This window comes from Centruroides sculpturatus, unplaced genomic scaffold (assembly GCF_000671375.1).
Source record: "Centruroides sculpturatus isolate CEXI.00-Female unplaced genomic scaffold, Cexi_2.0 scaffold56, whole genome shotgun sequence".
In the NCBI taxonomy this organism is placed as follows: domain Eukaryota; kingdom Metazoa; phylum Arthropoda; class Arachnida; order Scorpiones; family Buthidae; genus Centruroides; species Centruroides sculpturatus.
In genome coordinates, this window is record NW_019384586.1 from 777129 (window position 1) to 797036 (window position 19908).

A 19908-nucleotide genomic window follows, 5' to 3' on the forward strand; every position below is an offset into this window, starting at 1 on the left:
TGGAAATACTTGTAATTAATATGACACTGGGCAACTCTTCTGAAAGTGAAGAGGAAGATCTTATTCCACTATCAGATTGATATAAAAATTAAAAGGTCCTTTTCAAGACCAAAAAATGCTGATAAAGAGCAGTCAAATCAAACTTATATCTAAACTACGAATAAAATATTTAGTATATAAATATATACTAAATGTTAATACCATAAATAGAAATAACCACAAATCTTCTAATCCGAATACTGGTATTTTGCATAAAATCGTACTTACTAAACCTTTATTGTCTGGTACTTCTTAACTATTCATAAAAACAAACATTTTCAGCCTCAGTCGAGGTCTGCTTCAGGTTAAAAGGACAATCAAAATGTTTGTTTTTACAAATAGTTAAGAAGTACTGGACATTAAAGGTTTAGTAAGTATGATTTTATAAAAATAACCATATAAATAAAATTAGATCATATAGTAGTTGTTAAATTTTTTTATATAAAAAATTAATGCAATTAATGGAAAAGTTATGCTGCCATCTAGTGAGAAAAAGTAAAATTTATATAATGCCTGACATAAGCTAAAAATGCCAACATCATTAGGGAATGTGCTTATTGGTTTAACTGAAACAATAGCATGCATGACATTGCTTTCAAGTTGATTTTTTCCATAGATAGACTATACAAATCAATTTCAAACAATTTGTTTTTTGACTAATAAAAGTAAAACATTTGTTACAGCAAGAAAGAAATTACTTACATTACGTCCATGAAAAAATATATCTTGATAATTATTATAATAAATCTATATCATATTATATCTATTGTAAATAATTATAGTAAATATTTATTCATTATTTTCAATAACAAAAAAAACAAAAAGTATAGTAGTGAATGGCAAACTTCATTCACATATACATAAAATCTAAAAAACAATTAAAAAAACTGCATAATAATTAGAAAAAACTTACCAAACAGACCATAAAAATAGCAAGAGGAAATGGAAAAAGGAATCCTGAGAGAATACTGAGAAAAATTGATCCTGGAATTGCAAATGACTGTAAACTATTAAATGTTAAGGAATAAGTTATAAAAGCTTCATCAATTTTTAAATGGAATCATTAAATATATATATATATATATATTTAATGATTTTAACTGTATTGTTTAATGATATTATTTAATGATGTTAACTGTATATATATATATATATACAGTTAACACCAGTATAATGTTATGGTAATTAGGTTCCACAAAAATAGGATTACTGAGACTTGTATTATATATGAAATTGGGTTTACATTCCAAAATTATTTTCTTAAATATAAATTTTATGTATTGTTTTATTAGTTTTATTTAATTCAGAAAATTTCATTTAACAAAACTTGAATCACAAAATAAAAACAAACTTATTAAAATTCATAAAATAAAGAACTGTACTTAACAATCTTTCATTGAACACAAGAAATAAATTTTAGTCTTCTTCACTACTATCTTCCAAACAACATTTCACTGATATTCTTTATTTGCCATTGTCCAGATGTCTTCATTGCATGAAATCTTTTGGACATTGCTATAACTTTCAACTTCTTCAGATTCTTCTGCTAGTTTAGTTTCCAAGAAGTCAATTATGATAGTCTGATGAGTGCTTTGTTACAATTGTTTTTGAAGATCATTGTGTGATGCTAAGCAAGATTGCCATGAAAAATAAAAAGCTTTTCATCATTTAGAGAAAACCTTTCACCATATAGGGAAAAATGCACAATCTATATTAGCAAACTATACTGTAGTAACTGAAAGAACATTTACTAAAATAAAGATAAACAGATGATTTTATATGAACTTTTATATTGAAATCACAATGTATAAGTACCATGTTATACAAGGATTGCTACAATTTGTGAATTGCATTATATAAGTAGTGCATTTTACAAGGGTTGTCTGTATTACCAATATCATTAATTTTTATGTATTGGTACACAGGGCTTTGGAGCAGAGCTGGAGCATGGAGCAATGGAGCAATGGATTTTTACTCGGAGCAGGAGCGGAGCCGGAGCACGGAAATTTGTAATGCTCCACTGCTCATATATATATAGAAGCAGTGGAGCACTACAAACTTCCGTAAAAGTAAATAAACATATATTTATTTAATATTTGAGACAGTGAAAATGGAAGTGGCATAAGTTGTAATATTACAAATGTCTCATGTGAAAGGTGGGAACTTTTCTCTCTAGTCTCCACTATCCCCTGACCAAGCTATTCCTTCCCCTTCGTGATCCCCCAGTTCTCTGAATTCTTGATGATTGCAGATGTGGAGTTAAAGCTAGATGCTGCAGCTTGTGGAAATAGAAATTTTCTTGCCATCAATGTACAGTAAAACCTGTTAAGATGTTCTCGTCTACGATGTTAGAATGTGTATGGGGACATGATTTAGTTCAACCACTCTGACGCTTAATAACTAATTCCTGTGTTAAATCATCTGACTCCGAATCTAATCACTCTGACCACAGAAATTATTAGGCTTTAAACAGGATGAACAAAATCATGCCCCCCCACACAGTCTAACATCCACACATATAGAAAAAAAACCTTGAATCTTTTGCATATCTCGAAATTTCAAGGTGTCCCGCGTCCAAAAACAAAAATTTGGGAGGGGTCATTTTTTGAGCAAGCATTACACTTTTCCTCTGTTATATATAACAGCCAGAAAAGTAAAAATTATCGAATACATATTTATATATTGACTGTGTCATTACTTAGAGGAGTCTTTTAGCTTTGGAGTAAAAAGTTTCTACGTTCTATCTTTATTAGAACTCTATTTATTGAAACTTTTATTCTGAGGTTACATGATGACATCAGAATTTTCGGGTCTCTTTCAACAAGTCTGCCCCTGGTCGGAGTCGGATGGTAAGGAAAAGTCAGAGTCGGAGTTGGTAGATTTTTACGCGACTCCACAGCCCTGGATATTTGTTTATGTAAATTTTATATTAAATTAATTTATTTTATTAGTTTAATTTGTAATTTTATTATTATATTTGTAATTTACTTTTATCAATCATTAAATTTACTGTAATTTATTTTATCAAAAATATAATTAAATAATCTAAATATATATTATTTGCATATTTTAAAAACTCATGCATAAAATAACTATCATTTTATCAAATATAAAATTATTATTAAATAACTTTTTATAAATTTAACAGTTTAAGGATACAAAATATACATCACAAAATATCCTCCTAGAACTGTAAAAAAATAGCGATCCTTGTAATGTGACAAAACCTTTCCTAAATTCTTAGCATCATCAATATTCTGTGGTAATTTCATATATTGAATCTCATCACTAACAAAAAAAAAATTTTTAATTAATTAATATAAAACTAAGAATTAAGACATTAAATAAATAAAATACCAGTTTCAATACACATATACAGTCAAACCTGTCCAAAACAGAATCTCATGAGACCGAGCAATTCTTCTGTAGTAGACAGGTTATCTACTACAAGTATCATTTCATTAATGTGATTAATTAATCCCTCAATGCTACATCATATATCAAAATCATTTTAATCAAATAGTGGTACCTCGGTACTCACAGAACGATCACCTTATTAAATCCAAAAGCTGAAACTATCTTATAAACGTGAATTTACACCTTTCTCTCAATTTCCAGAATTCACTGTTTAAAAAACAATGTTTTTGGCTACATTTAGGGGCCTGCATCAGGTTAAGCAGATTCTATATCAAACGTCTACAGCAGGTTCAAAGTTGTTTTGTTCAAAGTTATAGCAAGTTCAAAGTTGTTTTGGATAAGAATATTCTTATCCAAAACAAATATATAGGCATTTTTTGCAACTTTTAGCAATAATAATTTTGTATGATAACATCCATTAACTTGATGTTTGACCTTATATTTATTGGTCTAATAAATAATCCAAAACAAAGTAATTTGGCTGGAGGTACACAGTTAGGCTACCATCTCATAATAAATTTAGTAATTATAAGTAAATTAATTTAGAATACTTTTTTATTATTAAATTTATCATGAAATGATGGCCTAACCCTATCTCCACCCAAATTAGTTATTCGGTTTATTAATTACATAATATTTGATATTTCATTGGGCTATTTTAAAGCCCAATCAAATATTTTGCAGATTGTTTGGCAATAAGAATTTTGCTAATGCTATCTGTTTTCAATGCATCAGCAGAACATCTTTTTTCACCTGAAGCTCATGAAGAATTATTTGCAAGCAAACATGAAATCATAATTTTTTGATAGATGATTACTGTAACTTCACAACTTTAAAATATAAAACTCATACTATATAAACAGGAATAAAGAAGCAAGCATTGATTGATTTTGTTGATTAAAAGAACCACATGATCCCTTCTCAACCAACTTCTTCATCCCAAATTTGTAACGGATAAGACGCATCCATTTCAAAACAAATATGTCACACTAACCTTATATAGCAGTGTTTTTCAACCGGGGTGCCGCGGCACCTTAGGGTGCCATGGCGCTGCGATTGGGTGTCGCAAAGTTTAGCATTTTTCCAAGAAAATGCCTTCAGGCATTTTCTTGGAAATTTACTTACGTGTAGTTCAAGATAACTCATTGTCAGTTCTATTTTGCTAAGAGATATCTAGTAAGCAAAGAAACTATGACTAATCGCATGTTAATGTAACGTTCTATGCTACGTGTACGCGCGACTTGTCACGAGTTCGCCCAAACCGCATTGCTCGGCCTTCACGTTCCAAGTCCCAGTACCAGGCCAACCACCAGAGAAGAACGACACGGACACTCGCGTCTTGTATATGCTTTAAAAAGCGTTGCATTGTACTTCGAAAAGTGTGCGCTTTCAATCACAAAGTAGGTGCATATTACAGTATTTTCGTAGTATTCAAAAGCAATGATGACAAATAAACAATTTTTTATCAATTTTTTAATTTAAATTTTTTAAATTGATATGAAAAAGATAAGAAAAAAATAATGAAATATTNTAACTAAAAATGAGTTTTGACTGTAACATATATATATATAAAAAAAAAAAAAACATAAATCTTAATAACAAGTAAAATAATCATTAAGTCTGACCTACTGGAGATATACAAGACCCCCAAAATTTAATCAAATAAATCCTCCTCATATACAAACCACCTTGCCAAATTTTGTTACACAATCTTTGATTATTTATTTAATTAGCATGGAATATTATGATACCAACTCCATCCTAAGATATTAAGTGAAATAGATGCCAATACAAGAAAAAAAAATTCTGTGTGACTTTTTTGGATTCAGGACATCTCAAAAAGTGGATATTTGCAAAAAACTCGAAGAGTCAGATTTGACACAATTCCAATACTTACTTATCCTTGTTATGTATACATAATAGCCAAGAAAGTAAAATTGAATGTCAAGCATTATATCAAAAATAAACCAACAAAATGGAAAATCAAAGTGTTTCTTCTTTGTGGAAAATCTGGTATTATAACATAGTCTTCAAAAGGTGGAACGTACCAAAATTAAAACTATACACCATACATACCATTTCCAGCAAATATTATGTATTGGAATTAAATAAAAACCAACATTTTTGGCCTCTTTCAGGGGGTGCATCCAGCATCTATGGTTACAGATAAAGAACATTATAGATTCTAAATTTAGGACGTTTTTTAAAAATACAGTTGACACCCCTATAACGCGGTAGATATGTTCCACTTCATAAGAATTTCATGTTGTAGGGATCCTTAAATACATGAGCCAATCACAGCCAGCACGTGTGCAGTTTATAGACTATGGCTGTTTGAAAGGTTTTCTTCCATAAAATTAATCGATTCTAGACTAATTTCACTCAATATTTCCAAAACACACAATTTTTTGGGAATAATCCGTATAAACTATGCTATAAACAAAAAATTGTAGGATTACTTACAGCGTGTGCACCGTTCGACAATGCCATTGCTTAAGCTTGTTTTCATCGTGGAGCAGCACACCAAACAGCGGGTGCATTTTCTGATAAGTTATTTTTCTTCATCGAAAAATTCATTGAACTTTGGAGACATCATTAATAGAAATAATTTTTATGGCCGTTGAATAAGAAATGTTTTTTTCACAAGAAATGTATAAAATTACAGTACTGTATTAGACTTACAGTACCTAATTTATATACTGTACAGATGAGAGTAAACTCAACTTACCCGCCTAAACTCTCCATAGCAGGTAAGTAGTTCAGCTGCTCATCCACTATTGGTCCAGATTCGACCAATCCTGTCATGACACGAGTCAGTGATGACATTTTACGAGCCTCTTTTAACGTCTTTATATGAATACGGTCACAATTTTTTTGTCGCGATATACAAATCCGCATTATATGAACCCGTGTTATAGGGGAGTTGACTGTATGTTCTTTTTGATGTCAACTCGTTTTTGAATGTTTAACACTTATGTGATATATTTTACATATACTCTCTAATTATTATTATTATACAATAAAAATAAAACAAAATTATTATATGAGAAGAAGATAAATGTGCATATTACCGTAACTTAGTTATCTACAGTACCTTCTTGCTGTAATATTGTTTATTTGCTTTCCTTTAGAGGATTATCAATCACAAAGACTTTCAGTTTTGCCTTATCTAGGATTAGTTTTTGAAAGTCTTCAGCATTCAAAAATTAAGAACCTTGGAAGCCTGGGAGATTTTCAATGCAGCAATCAATGGGAATTGCATTGATAGTAAAGATTCTAAGACAATATCCACTGCATGGTAGTTGTCAGTTGATAACCCTCTAAAGCAGGGGTGTCCAACCTTTTTGTTTCTCTCGGCCGCATTGCAAGATGTTATGGAGTTTTGGGCCACAAGTATATTATATATACTTGTGGCCCAATCCTTAAATATACTTGTATATTTAAGGATTAACATGTCTAGATTATAGTAATAAGTATTAAATCTTTATCAGGAAAAAAGGATATTTTAAAAAATTACTTCTACAGACACTTTCAATTTTTACTTAGAAATATATAAATTCATTTATTATAAAGGAGACAGACAAAAATTTATTTGAAAAACACAAATATTTGTTTTATTTGGGTCTCTAATTAATAAAAAGCGACGAANAAAGTGTGCGCTTTCAATCACAAAGTAGGTGCATATTACAGTATTTTCATAGTATTCAAAAGCAATGATGACAAATAAACAATTTTTTATCAATTTTTTAATTTAAATTTTTTAAATTGATATGAAAAAGATAAGAAAAAAATAATGAAATATTTATTTTATATATGCATCAAAATAGTATAAAAAACGTGACAAAAACTGTTCATCAATAAAATGAGAATATAAAATGATGATATATTTGATAATAAAACTATATTTAAAAAACAATAGCGAGCCTATTGTTTTACATGTAGATATTTCGACAAAATTCAATGAACTTAAATTTTGATTTTAAACACGTAGAAACACTTTTGCATTGCGCGTAATATTCGTTTTCGCAAAAAATTTATCTGGCCCATAGTCCCCCCTTATTCGGATTCTAGATCCACCGCTGGTCAAGGGTGTCACGATTTGTTATTTTTCAATTAGGTGTGCCACTCAATGAAAAAGGTTGAAAAACACTGTTATATAGCTTTGCAGTTAATTTTTGAAACGTTAGTGTTACATTTCAAAAATTAACTGCAAAGCTATATAAGGTTAGTGCGACATATTTGTATTTATTATTGCTTTGTTCATTGGATGGATTCCATTTCAAAACACTTTGATAACAGGTCCTGAAAATGCAGGTGATCAACTTCTGGCAATTCTTATCTATTATAAACAAGTGAATACTTCAATGAACTCAAGACAGTGCAAAAATATTTTGCTCCTTTTCCAAGAATTTTTTTGTTCCACACAATTACTGTCAAGAAATGTCCTATGGCAATGGCCAGGCCTCTTAATGCCATGTGCAAAATGCAGGTGACTGGGAGTACAAATAAAAATAAATCAGTATCCTCCAATCTGCTTCAAGATGGACATCAGAAAGAAACATCAAGTAGCACAGGCAGAGTGAAGTCCTAAATATATTCCAGTTAACCTGTATCATGAAAACTAGCCATCTAAGACCTCCTCAGTAGTATAGAACAGGGGTCGGCAACCTGTGGCTCACGAGCCACATGCGGCTCTTTGGATGTGAAGCTGCGGCTCTTTAGTTCCATACGCAAATATTATTTATTTTATCGAAAAAAAAAAACATTTAAAAACTGTTCTGAATCGATTAATGAGGATTAGGCACTGATTCTATCTCTCAGCCATTTGTACTCGCTTTTCACCGCACACTTCCCCCCGTGACACGCGTCGTCACTGTTGTCAGTCCGTCGGAAGCTCTCGAATGACGCCGTCGTCGGATGTTTCTATTATCTAATGTAATGTGAAAACACTAGTTATATATGAATAAATAGATATTTTTTCTTATGAATAAATAGATTAGTTTTTTTTATCAAAAAACTTTATTTATGAGAGTACTATTTATTGTTGGCAAGAAAAAATTTTGTGGCTCTTTAAAAACTTTTGAAATTTCGTAAATTGTAATTTTGGCTCTTCCGACTCAAAAGGTTGCCGACCCCTGGTATAGAAGAAAACTCAACAAGCCTTCTGTTTTTAAATTCAGGTACTATGTACTATATAACTTTCATTATTAGGTTTATCACATAATGAGTTCAATATTTCTTGGTTCTCTGAGTTAACATATTATTATATTCACTTTCTAAGTTACTATGTTTGACTTTCCTGCAAAAAAAGAAGCATTCAATTTGTGCATTGAGCAAGCAAGCACTTTTGGTGCTGTTGTCACAGATGGAGCTAATTAATCTCCAAAGGACTCATGCACAATGCTCAACATAGTAGACTTTCAGTGCAGCAATGGCTGACTATACAAGTTTAAAAAGCACCATGAGATTGCAAAAAGGATTATTATTAGAGAAAGCAGATCTGTCAATCTTCAGACCATTGAGGAAGATCAGTAGAAGTTGCAAGGAGCATTGAGAAAGTACAATTTGAGAGATGTATACAATATGGATGAAATTCCATTCTGATGCAACATTTTCTTCTCAAGAAGTAAAGGAATCAAAAAAAAAAAAAAATCTAAGGAAACAATTACCATTGACTTTTGCATAAACATTGATAGGTGGTACATTGATGGTAATTGGAAAACCAAAGAAACCTCAGTTTTTTAAGCATTTAAAACCAGAGCTTTATGTCCATTATTGGTGGAACAAGAAAAGCTGGATGGCATCAACAGAGTTCAATAATTAGCTGACAATATTTAACAATAACATATTTACCATATTTAACAATAAAATGAGGACAGTTTTCCTCATCCTGGACAATGCAATTTGACATACAAATGACAAACTAAGCAATGTATGTTTGTGCTTCTTATCTCCTAATTTTACATAGGAACTGCAACCACTTGATGATGATGTAATCATATCTTTCAAAGCACACTATAAGAATATGCATTTCAAGCTAGTCATACATTAGATCAATGCTGGAGAGTCTGTCAACTGGAATTTGCTTCCTTTTCCAGCAGATAGTTGTATGCATTATAAATGTTTTTGGCATTTTGAGAGGCCTGCTTCAGGTTGTTTTCTTAAAGTTTTGAATCTTTTGAATTTTCAGAGATCTTACATGGAGAGTACAGGACACTTTAAACAGGAGAGTACAGTGCATGCCCAGACTTATATCCAAAAACTTAAAGGAGAAACATTACAATGTTAGTTTTAATAAAGAATATGCCTCAGGCTGAGTCATGTCATCTTATTGAGCATTATTCTTTCTCTTCATTTTAGGGGGTTATCATAAAGATTGCCAAGCTATAGATAATATAACACAGTCATTATGATTAATGCATTCGGCCTTCATTCTTGCTTTAAAAAACTTCAAAATCTCTAATGTTCTCAGAGTGTTCTTCAAATACTGGCCTTATGAGAGTTGTGTTGTCAAACCCCATTGACACCCAACTCACTGGCATATTCTGCTAAGGCAGTACACATTTTATTAGTATCAATGTCAAACTAGTATTCCATAATCCTCTGAACTATGGAACTGTTTGTGAATCCTACATACACCGGTTGGTGATTAAATCTGTTGTCCATTACAAGAATCGAGTAAACACCTGGAATCTTATCCATATCATTTTTATTATTACTGTTACTTAATATTTGGAGACTTGCAGCATTCTGTGTTTATCACTATAGTTATATTTACTCCAGATTGGTTAACTGTTTTGGAATTTGCTTCTTACTAATGCCATTCAATTGATAGAAAATAACTTCAATGACAATTTCCAATTATTGGAAGTTTATTGGACTCACACATCCTGATGTCAGTAAAAATCATTAGCACTCTCATCAGACGTCCAGGAGTTATGAAATTCTTTGGCTATTTGTCCTTTAGTTCACACATATGATATCCTTCAAGAATATCGTATACTACAAGTTAAAGGTTATCATATCCTTCAAGTTGAAGACAAATTATCAGTTTATTGCTAGATGAATCAATGGCATCACTGAATTTGTGCAGGGAGAAACTGAGAATATGCTGAAATAAGATGAGGATGATGATAAAGTTGTTCCTGAAATTCTTTCCACTGTAAAAGTACTGGAGTATCTGGGTGAAATTCGAGGGTTTTAGGAAGCAGAAAAGATGGCAAAAGCTGAGCATGTCAGTCATTACTCACATGCAATGCACATAAGAAAATTACAAGACAAAAAAAAAAAAAAAGGCAAACGCAAACAAAAATTAAGGATTTTTTTTAATCAAGACAGTTAATAAGTCTTCATATAAAGCCGTCTAGCTGCTAAATATAGCTATGATAATTAAAATGATATCCAAGATGATTTTGATGATGATACAATAACAAGTATACAGGTTAATAAGACTTACTGTAATACAAATTAGTTACAAAATAAAAATCTTTTTGCTGATATCTCTAATCTGCCTCCTTTGTATCTGTCGAAAATTCTGAGTGAACAAAGATGAACAGATTATAGAGAATCAACTATATATTCAGTATTATAATAAAAATATTACATTTTTTTTTTTTAATATTTGATATTTAAATAAATTAAGTTAAATGATATAATGTAAAAACTTAAATTAGAATATTTGAAATAAATTCATTTGTAACAAACCTTTCCAATTCTGGAAATCTGTAATACACCATTAAAAGACTAAAAACTGAAGTAATAAAAACAAATATAAGAACTAAAAATGCTTGACTTGTACTTTGAACATTTTCTTTTTTATCTGGAAAAACAAAAATAAAAACATTAACTGAATCAAATTATTCCAATTAAGTATTTGTAAATAAAAAAAAGTATTAGCTAGTTCAAAATTAATGTAGATTTGTATTTACTTATTCTAATATTAATAAGTCACAAAGAGTATAAATGCCACCTCCTTATGGTAACACTGCCTGGTAGCATTTTTATGATATAATCAAACATTCCGTATGAAACTTTAAAAAAGCTTGTCCTCAAATTTAACCATTTTATCATTAAAAAAATAAATAAGTTATGTTGTTTTACATTAAAATTATATTAGCTACCAATAATGATTAATAATAAGAAAATTGCTTTAAAAATAATTTTAAAGAATTTAGAATAAAAATTTAACTATGATAGCATAAAATTTGCAATTCTTTGCTGAATCAATATCTAAACCATAAAAATAATAATAATAAATTATTACATCTATAATTTAAAAAATCTCTAGAAATTTTATGAAAATCAAAATATCCAAGTTTGATTAATTACAAAATACAGTGGACCTTTGTTATAGTGCTGCTTGCTATACCATACACTTGGTTATAGCACGAACGATATTCGCGACACAATAAGCTCAAACACATTTATACAGGTCTGTGCAGCATTAGTGAGTTGCACATTTTATTGTTACTGCATATTGAGTAATTGTGTATGTATTGAGTTCCTGCACATATTTTGAATAGTGTTTAATTATTGTATGCATGATGACTAAAAGAAAAGCTTACAGTGTGAAAGAAAAGCTTGACATTATTGCTAAAGTAAAGAGTGGAGTTTTGAAAGCAAACATAAGAAGAGAATATGGCATATCTGAAGGAACTGTAAGGGTTGGATGACAGAGGAGACAAAACTGAAATCATTCGTTGATAAGCTTGACCAAGATGCTGGGCTTTCTCAAAAAAAGACAAAACTTGGAAAAAATCAAAATGTTGATAATTGCCTCTATGCATGGTTTGTGGAAAAAAGAAGTGAAGGAATTCCCGTATCTGGAACTGCTTTAAAGTTGCAGGCTGAAAAATTTAATGTAAGCTTAAAAGCAGAAGGAATTTTAAGGCTTCTGATGGTTGGTTGTGGTGTTGGCAAAAACGACATGGCATTTTCCAAATTTCCATTTCTGGTGAAGCAAAGTCTATAGTGATATTAAAAATGCTGCAGAATTTTCCAAAAAAGTTCACAATTTCCATTAAGAAAGAAGGGTATACTGATGCACAAGTTTATAACTGTGATAAGACTGCATTATATTACAGAATGTTGCCAAGTAAAACCTTAGATCTAAAAAGTAACCTACAAAAGGGAGATTAAAACTAAGCAAGGAAAGGATAACAGCTTTATTTTGTGTAAATAAAGCTGGTAATCACAAGTTGATGCCACTCATTATAGGTAAAAATCAAAACCCACAATGTTTCAAGTCAATCAATATAAAATCTCTGCCAGTTGTTTATAAAAACAGCATAAACGCTTGGATGACTTCTAACATATTTCATGATTGGTTTCACAATTCCTTTGTTCCCTCTGTGCAAAAATTTCTGAGAGGATTGAGTCTAGATCCAAAAGCTTTGCTTCTCATAGATAATGCACCATTGTCAGACACCAGCTGATAACCTCGTGTCTGACAATGGTAAAATAAAAGTAATGTACCTTCCAAAAAATACTACTGCTCTTACACAACCCTTAGATCAAGGCATTATTAGTGCTTTCAAAATAAATTACCAAAGAGAAATGATGAAATCATTATTAGCATCAGACATTGATGTCAACATATTTTTTAAAAAAATGGATCTCAAAGATGTGTCCTACAGTATTGGACTTGCCTGGCAGGCAATCACATCAGAGACAATTAGAAACTGTTGGAAAAAATTAAATGAATCTAACAATCAAGTTGATCTCAACCAAACCACAACACATTCAGATTCAGCTTCAGATAATATCTTCACTGAGGCTGAAATTTCTCATATCCGGGAAATATTAAATGATCCAGAAATAACTAATGATTTTTTGACTGACTGGTTAGATGTGGATGCTAGAGAAGATATTTGTCAGAATATGACTGATAAAATGATTATCAAATCCATTTGCAGTGACGAAGATTGTCAAGAAGAAACAGAAGATGATGAAGAAAGTGCCAGTGGGATAGCTGATATACCACCAACAACCATATAACAGCCATGGAAACCGTTATAAAACAGGCTGAATCACAAGAAAATATTAACAGTGTCAGATTGTTGCAATTAGCATCTTTCAAAAGGGAAATGATACAGAAGTTATCAAAAACCAAACAAACAAAAATTACTCACTTTTTTAAGGGATATTTTGTAATTGAAATGTCAAATACATAGATTTTAGTCAAGTTATAGATAGTGTTTGTTTTTACATACAGTACTGTATTTTAAAGCAAACTTTATGTACGTAAATAAAATAAAACTGTACATATACAGTATATACTTATTAAGATGTATAACTATGTTATGTGAATTTTAATAAAACACTTAATAAATAAATTGCTTTTTTTATTAAAATACATAATATGTATGTAGTTGATGGGATGTTTCAGTATATAGCTCAAATCGTTCTGAGTAAATTTATTGTGTCACCACCGCACCGCTTGGTATAATGCAGTTCACCTTATAAAAAATGAAAACAAAACAGAAAATTAAAAAAATACAGTCGACCCCCTATAACTCGGTAGATATGTTCCACTTTATAAGAATTTCACATTGTAGGAATCCTTAAATACATGAGCCAATCACAGCCCGGCACATATGCCATTTATGGACTACGGCTGTTTGAATGGTTTTCTTCCATAAAATTAATCGATTCTATACTAATTTGACTCTACATTTCCAAAACACATAATTTTTTGGGAATAATCCATATAAACTATGCTATAAACAAAAAAGGTGTAGCATTACTTATCGAGTGTGCACCGTTTGACGACACCATTGCTTAAGCTCGTTTTCGTCATGGAGCGATGCATCGTACAGTGTTTCCTGATAAATTATTTTTCTGCAAAAAATTTGTTGAACTTTGGAGACATCATTAATATAAATATAATTTTTATGGCTGTTAAATAATAAATGTTTTTCAGTAGGTCCAGTGCTTGTTTAATTTATTTGTTCCATTTTTTGAAAAGTTAAGCACGAAAAACAAATCATTGTCGTCAAATCTTAACTTGGCAAATTTTGTCATAGAATGTTACAGTATTACCAGAAACTTGATGTCATGTTAATAAAATTGCCAAATTCAATACAATGCCAAATTAATAAATATATACTTACTGTTTTGCATACATTAGAATTAAGGTACATTAATGCCAGAAGACAGTACGTGGGTATTTATTAAATGCAATGTTTATCAAACCACGATCTACAGACTCTTCAGAGTTCAAAGGGAGGCAAATTGCATGTTAGGAAATACATCATCACTGCTCTATTGTGCAGTACCTGAAAAGTTCAGTTTTCAACAAGAAGAAAGTTAAGAGAAAATACATCGGAGATGTGATGTGGCCAAGACAAACAATGTCCAAAGGTAGTCATGCAACCAAACAACATTGAAGCAAGGTCAGGGAACACTTTCGTACTCATCCGCCATCTAACGCATTGCTCCACGAGAAAAATGGGCGTCTCCAAAAGCGCATGCTCGGCAAATAGTCTGCAATTTTTTGTTTACAGCACTTTTTAAATGGGTCACCTCCAAAAACTTCTGTGTGCTTCAGAATTATCTATCAAATACATCTCTGTTAAAAAGTTAAAAGAAAGTACGTACATAATGGACTGCTTCTATAGAGTGTATTCAAAATCTCAGCATCAATCCAGCGAGATGCTGCCAGAAGTGACGCAACTGCTGGTGTTTTCTAGAGAACACAAACACTGACTGCTGGGAATTTCGGGAGAGAAAAATAATAAAAATGGCAAATGACGTGGACTTCCATGTTACGTTAAATGATTTTTGAACTTCTTTAATTAGAACAGATTAATAAAAAATAAAAATTTCAAAAAGAGAAATAGAGATAAAGATATTTTAAATTTCCTAATTANTTATTAAAATTCATAAAATAAAGAACTGTACTTAACAATCTTTCATTGAACACAAGAAATAAATTTTAGTCTTCTTCACTACTATCTTCCAAACAACATTTCACTGATATTCTTTATTTGCCATTGTCCAGATGTCTTCATTGCATGAAATCTTTTGGACATTGCTATAACTTTCAACTTCTTCAGATTCTTCTGCTAGTTTAGTTTCCAAGAAGTCAATTATGATAGTCTGATGAGTGCTTTGTTACAATTGTTTTTGAAGATCATTGTGTGATGCTAAGCAAGATTGCCATGAAAAATAAAAAGCTTTTCATCATTTAGAGAAAACCTTTCACCATATAGGGAAAAATGCACAATCTATATTAGCAAACTATACTGTAGTAACTGAAAGAACATTTACTAAAATAAAGATAAACAGATGATTTTATATGAACTTTTATATTGAAATCACAATGTATAAGTACCATGTTATACAAGGATTGCTACAATTTGTGAATTGCATTATATAAGTAGTGCATTTTACAAGGGTTGTCTGTATTACCAATATCATTAATTTTTATGTATTGGTACACAGGGCTTTGGAGCAGAGCTGGAGCATGGAGCAATGGAGCAATGGATTTTTACTCGGAGCAGGAGCGGAGCCGGAGCACGGAAATTTGTAATGCTCCACTGCTCATATATATATAGAAGCAGTGGAGCACTACAAACTTCCGTAAAAGTAAATAAACATATATTTATTTAATATTTGAGACAGTGAAAATGGAAGTGGCATAAGTTGTAATATTACAAATGTCTCATGTGAAAGGTGGGAACTTTTCTCTCTAGTCTCCACTATCCCCTGACCAAGCTATTCCTTCCCCTTCGTGATCCCCCAGTTCTCTGAATTCTTGATGATTGCAGATGTGGAGTTAAAGCTAGATGCTGCAGCTTGTGGAAATAGAAATTTTCTTGCCATCAATGTACAGTAAAACCTGTTAAGATGTTCTCGTCTACGATGTTAGAATGTGTATGGGGACATGATTTAGTTCAACCACTCTGACGCTTAATAACTAATTCCTGTGTTAAATCATCTGACTCCGAATCTAATCACTCTGACCACAGAAATTATTAGGCTTTAAACAGGATGAACAAAATCATGCCCCCCCACACAGTCTAACATCCACACATATAGAAAAAAAACCTTGAATCTTTTGCATATCTCGAAATTTCAAGGTGTCCCGCGTCCAAAAACAAAAATTTGGGAGGGGTCATTTTTTGAGCAAGCATTACACTTTTCCTCTGTTATATATAACAGCCAGAAAAGTAAAAATTATCGAATACATATTTATATATTGACTGTGTCATTACTTAGAGGAGTCTTTTAGCTTTGGAGTAAAAAGTTTCTACGTTCTATCTTTATTAGAACTCTATTTATTGAAACTTTTATTCTGAGGTTACATGATGACATCAGAATTTTCGGGTCTCTTTCAACAAGTCTGCCCCTGGTCGGAGTCGGATGGTAAGGAAAAGTCAGAGTCGGAGTTGGTAGATTTTTACGCGACTCCACAGCCCTGGATATTTGTTTATGTAAATTTTATATTAAATTAATTTATTTTATTAGTTTAATTTGTAATTTTATTATTATATTTGTAATTTACTTTTATCAATCATTAAATTTACTGTAATTTATTTTATCAAAAATATAATTAAATAATCTAAATATATATTATTTGCATATTTTAAAAACTCATGCATAAAATAACTATCATTTTATCAAATATAAAATTATTATTAAATAACTTTTTATAAATTTAACAGTTTAAGGATACAAAATATACATCACAAAATATCCTCCTAGAACTGTAAAAAAATAGCGATCCTTGTAATGTGACAAAACCTTTCCTAAATTCTTAGCATCATCAATATTCTGTGGTAATTTCATATATTGAATCTCATCACTAACAAAAAAAAAATTTTTAATTAATTAATATAAAACTAAGAATTAAGACATTAAATAAATAAAATACCAGTTTCAATACACATATACAGTCAAACCTGTCCAAAACAGAATCTCATGAGACCGAGCAATTCTTCTGTAGTAGACAGGTTATCTACTACAAGTATCATTTCATTAATGTGATTAATTAATCCCTCAATGCTACATCATATATCAAAATCATTTTAATCAAATAGTGGTACCTCGGTACTCACAGAACGATCACCTTATTAAATCCAAAAGCTGAAACTATCTTATAAACGTGAATTTACACCTTTCTCTCAATTTCCAGAATTCACTGTTTAAAAAACAATGTTTTTGGCTACATTTAGGGGCCTGCATCAGGTTAAGCAGATTCTATATCAAACGTCTACAGCAGGTTCAAAGTTGTTTTGTTCAAAGTTATAGCAAGTTCAAAGTTGTTTTGGATAAGAATATTCTTATCCAAAACAAATATATAGGCATTTTTTCCAACTTTTAGCAATAATAATTTTGTATGATAACATCCATTAACTTGATGTTTGACCTTATATTTATTGGTCTAATAAATAATCCAAAACAAAGTAATTTGGCTGGAGGTACACAGTTAGGCTACCATCTCATAATAAATTTAGTAATTATAAATAAATTAATTTAGAATACTTTTTTATTATTAAATTTATCATGAAATGATGGCCTAACCCTATCTCCACCCAAATTAGTTATTCGGTTTATTAATTACATAATATTTGATATTTCATTGGGCTATTTTAAAGCCCAATCAAATATTTTGCAGATTGTTTGGCAATAAGAATTTTGCTAATGCTATCTGTTTTCAATGCATCAGCAGAACATCTTTTTTCACCTGAAGCTCATGAAGAATTATTTGCAAGCAAACATGAAATCATAATTTTTTGATAGATGATTACTGTAACTTCACAACTTTAAAATATAAAACTCATACTATATAAACAGGAATAAAGAAGCAAGCATTGATTAATTTTGTTGATTAAAAGAACCACATGATCCCTTCTCAACCAACTTCTTCATCCCAAATTTGTAACGGATAAGACGCATCCATTTCAAAACAAATATGTCACACTAACCTTATATAGCAGTGTTTTTCAACCGGGGTGCCGCGGCACCTTAGGGTGCCATGGCGCTGCGATTGGGTGTCGCAAAGTTTAGCATTTTTCCAAGAAAATGCCTTCAGGCATTTTCTTGGAAATTTACTTACGTGTAGTTCAAGATAACTCATTGTCAGTTCTATTTTGCTAAGAGATATCTAGTAAGCAAAGAAACTATGACTAATCGCATGTTAATGTAACGTTCTATGCTACGTGTACGCGCGACTTGTCACGAGTTCGCCCAAACCGCATTGCTCGGCCTTCACGTTCCAAGTCCCAGTACCAGGCCAACCACCAGAGAAGAACGACACGGACACTCGCGTCTTGTATATGCTTTAAAAAGCGTTGCATTGTACTTCGAAAAGTGTGCGCTTTCAATCACAAAGTAGGTGCATATTACAGTATTTTCGTAGTATTCAAAAGCAATGATGACAAATAAACAATTTTTTATCAATTTTTTAATTTAAATTTTTTAAATTGATATGAAAAAGATAAGAAAAAAATAATGAAATATTTATTTTATATATGCATCAAAATAGTATAAAAAACGTGACAAAAACTGTTCATCAATAAAATGAGAATATAAAATGATGATATATTTGATAATAAAACTATATTTAAAAAACAATAGCGAGCCTATTGTTTTACATGTAGATATTTCGACAAAATTCAATGAACTTAAATTTTGATTTTAAACACGTAGAAACACTTTTGCATTGCGCGTAATATTCGTTTTCGCAAAAAATTTATCTGGCCCATAGTCCCCCCTTATTCGGATTCTAGATCCACCGCTGGTCAAGGGTGTCACGATTTGTTATTTTTCAATTAGGTGTGCCACTCAATGAAAAAGGTTGAAAAACACTGTTATATAGCTTTGCAGTTAATTTTTGAAACGTTAGTGTTACATTTCAAAAATTAACTGCAAAGCTATATAAGGTTAGTGCGACATATTTGTATTTATTATTGCTTTGTTCATTGGATGGATTCCATTTCAAAACACTTTGATAACAGGTCCTGAAAATGCAGGTGATCAACTTCTGGCAATTCTTATCTATTATAAACAAGTGAATACTTCAATGAACTCAAGACAGTGCAAAAATATTTTGCTCCTTTTCCAAGAATTTTTTTGTTCCACACAATTACTGTCAAGAAATGTCCTATGGCAATGGCCAGGCCTCTTAATGCCATGTGCAAAATGCAGGTGACTGGGAGTACAAATAAAAATAAATCAGTATCCTCCAATCTGCTTCAAGATGGACATCAGAAAGAAACATCAAGTAGCACAGGCAGAGTGAAGTCCTAAATATATTCCAGTTAACCTGTATCATGAAAACTAGCCATCTAAGACCTCCTCAGTAGTATAGAACAGGGGTCGGCAACCTGTGGCTCACGAGCCACATGCGGCTCTTTGGATGTGAAGCTGCGGCTCTTTAGTTCCATACGCAAATATTATTTATTTTATCGAAAAAAAAAAAATTTAAAAACTGTTCTGAATCGATTA

The 19908-nt window shown here is 31.1% G+C and overlaps 2 protein-coding genes across 2 annotated transcripts in view; both read right to left on the reverse strand.

Moving 5' to 3' along the window:
• Window positions 1-11931, reverse strand: part of LOC111624600 (transmembrane protein 41B-like) — a 47924-nt gene extending 35993 nt beyond the window's left edge. Inside the window, exons 1-4 of the mRNA XM_023367492.1 lie at window positions 11927-11931; window positions 11161-11280; window positions 3199-3327; window positions 944-1046 (exon numbers count right to left, since the gene is read on the reverse strand). Of these exons, the coding sequence (XP_023223260.1) occupies window positions 944-1046; window positions 3199-3327; window positions 11161-11280; window positions 11927-11931 (357 nt within the window). The remainder of the gene's footprint in view (window positions 1-943; window positions 1047-3198; window positions 3328-11160; window positions 11281-11926) is intronic.
• Window positions 11932-17101: 5170 nt separating this feature from the next.
• The window catches only part of LOC111624617 (transmembrane protein 41B-like), a 10338-nt gene continuing 7531 nt past the window's right edge, over window positions 17102-19908 (reverse strand). Inside the window, exon 3 of the mRNA XM_023367522.1 lies at window positions 17102-17263. Coding sequence (XP_023223290.1) covers window positions 17125-17263 — 139 coding nt within the window. The 3' untranslated portion in view covers window positions 17102-17124. The remainder of the gene's footprint in view (window positions 17264-19908) is intronic.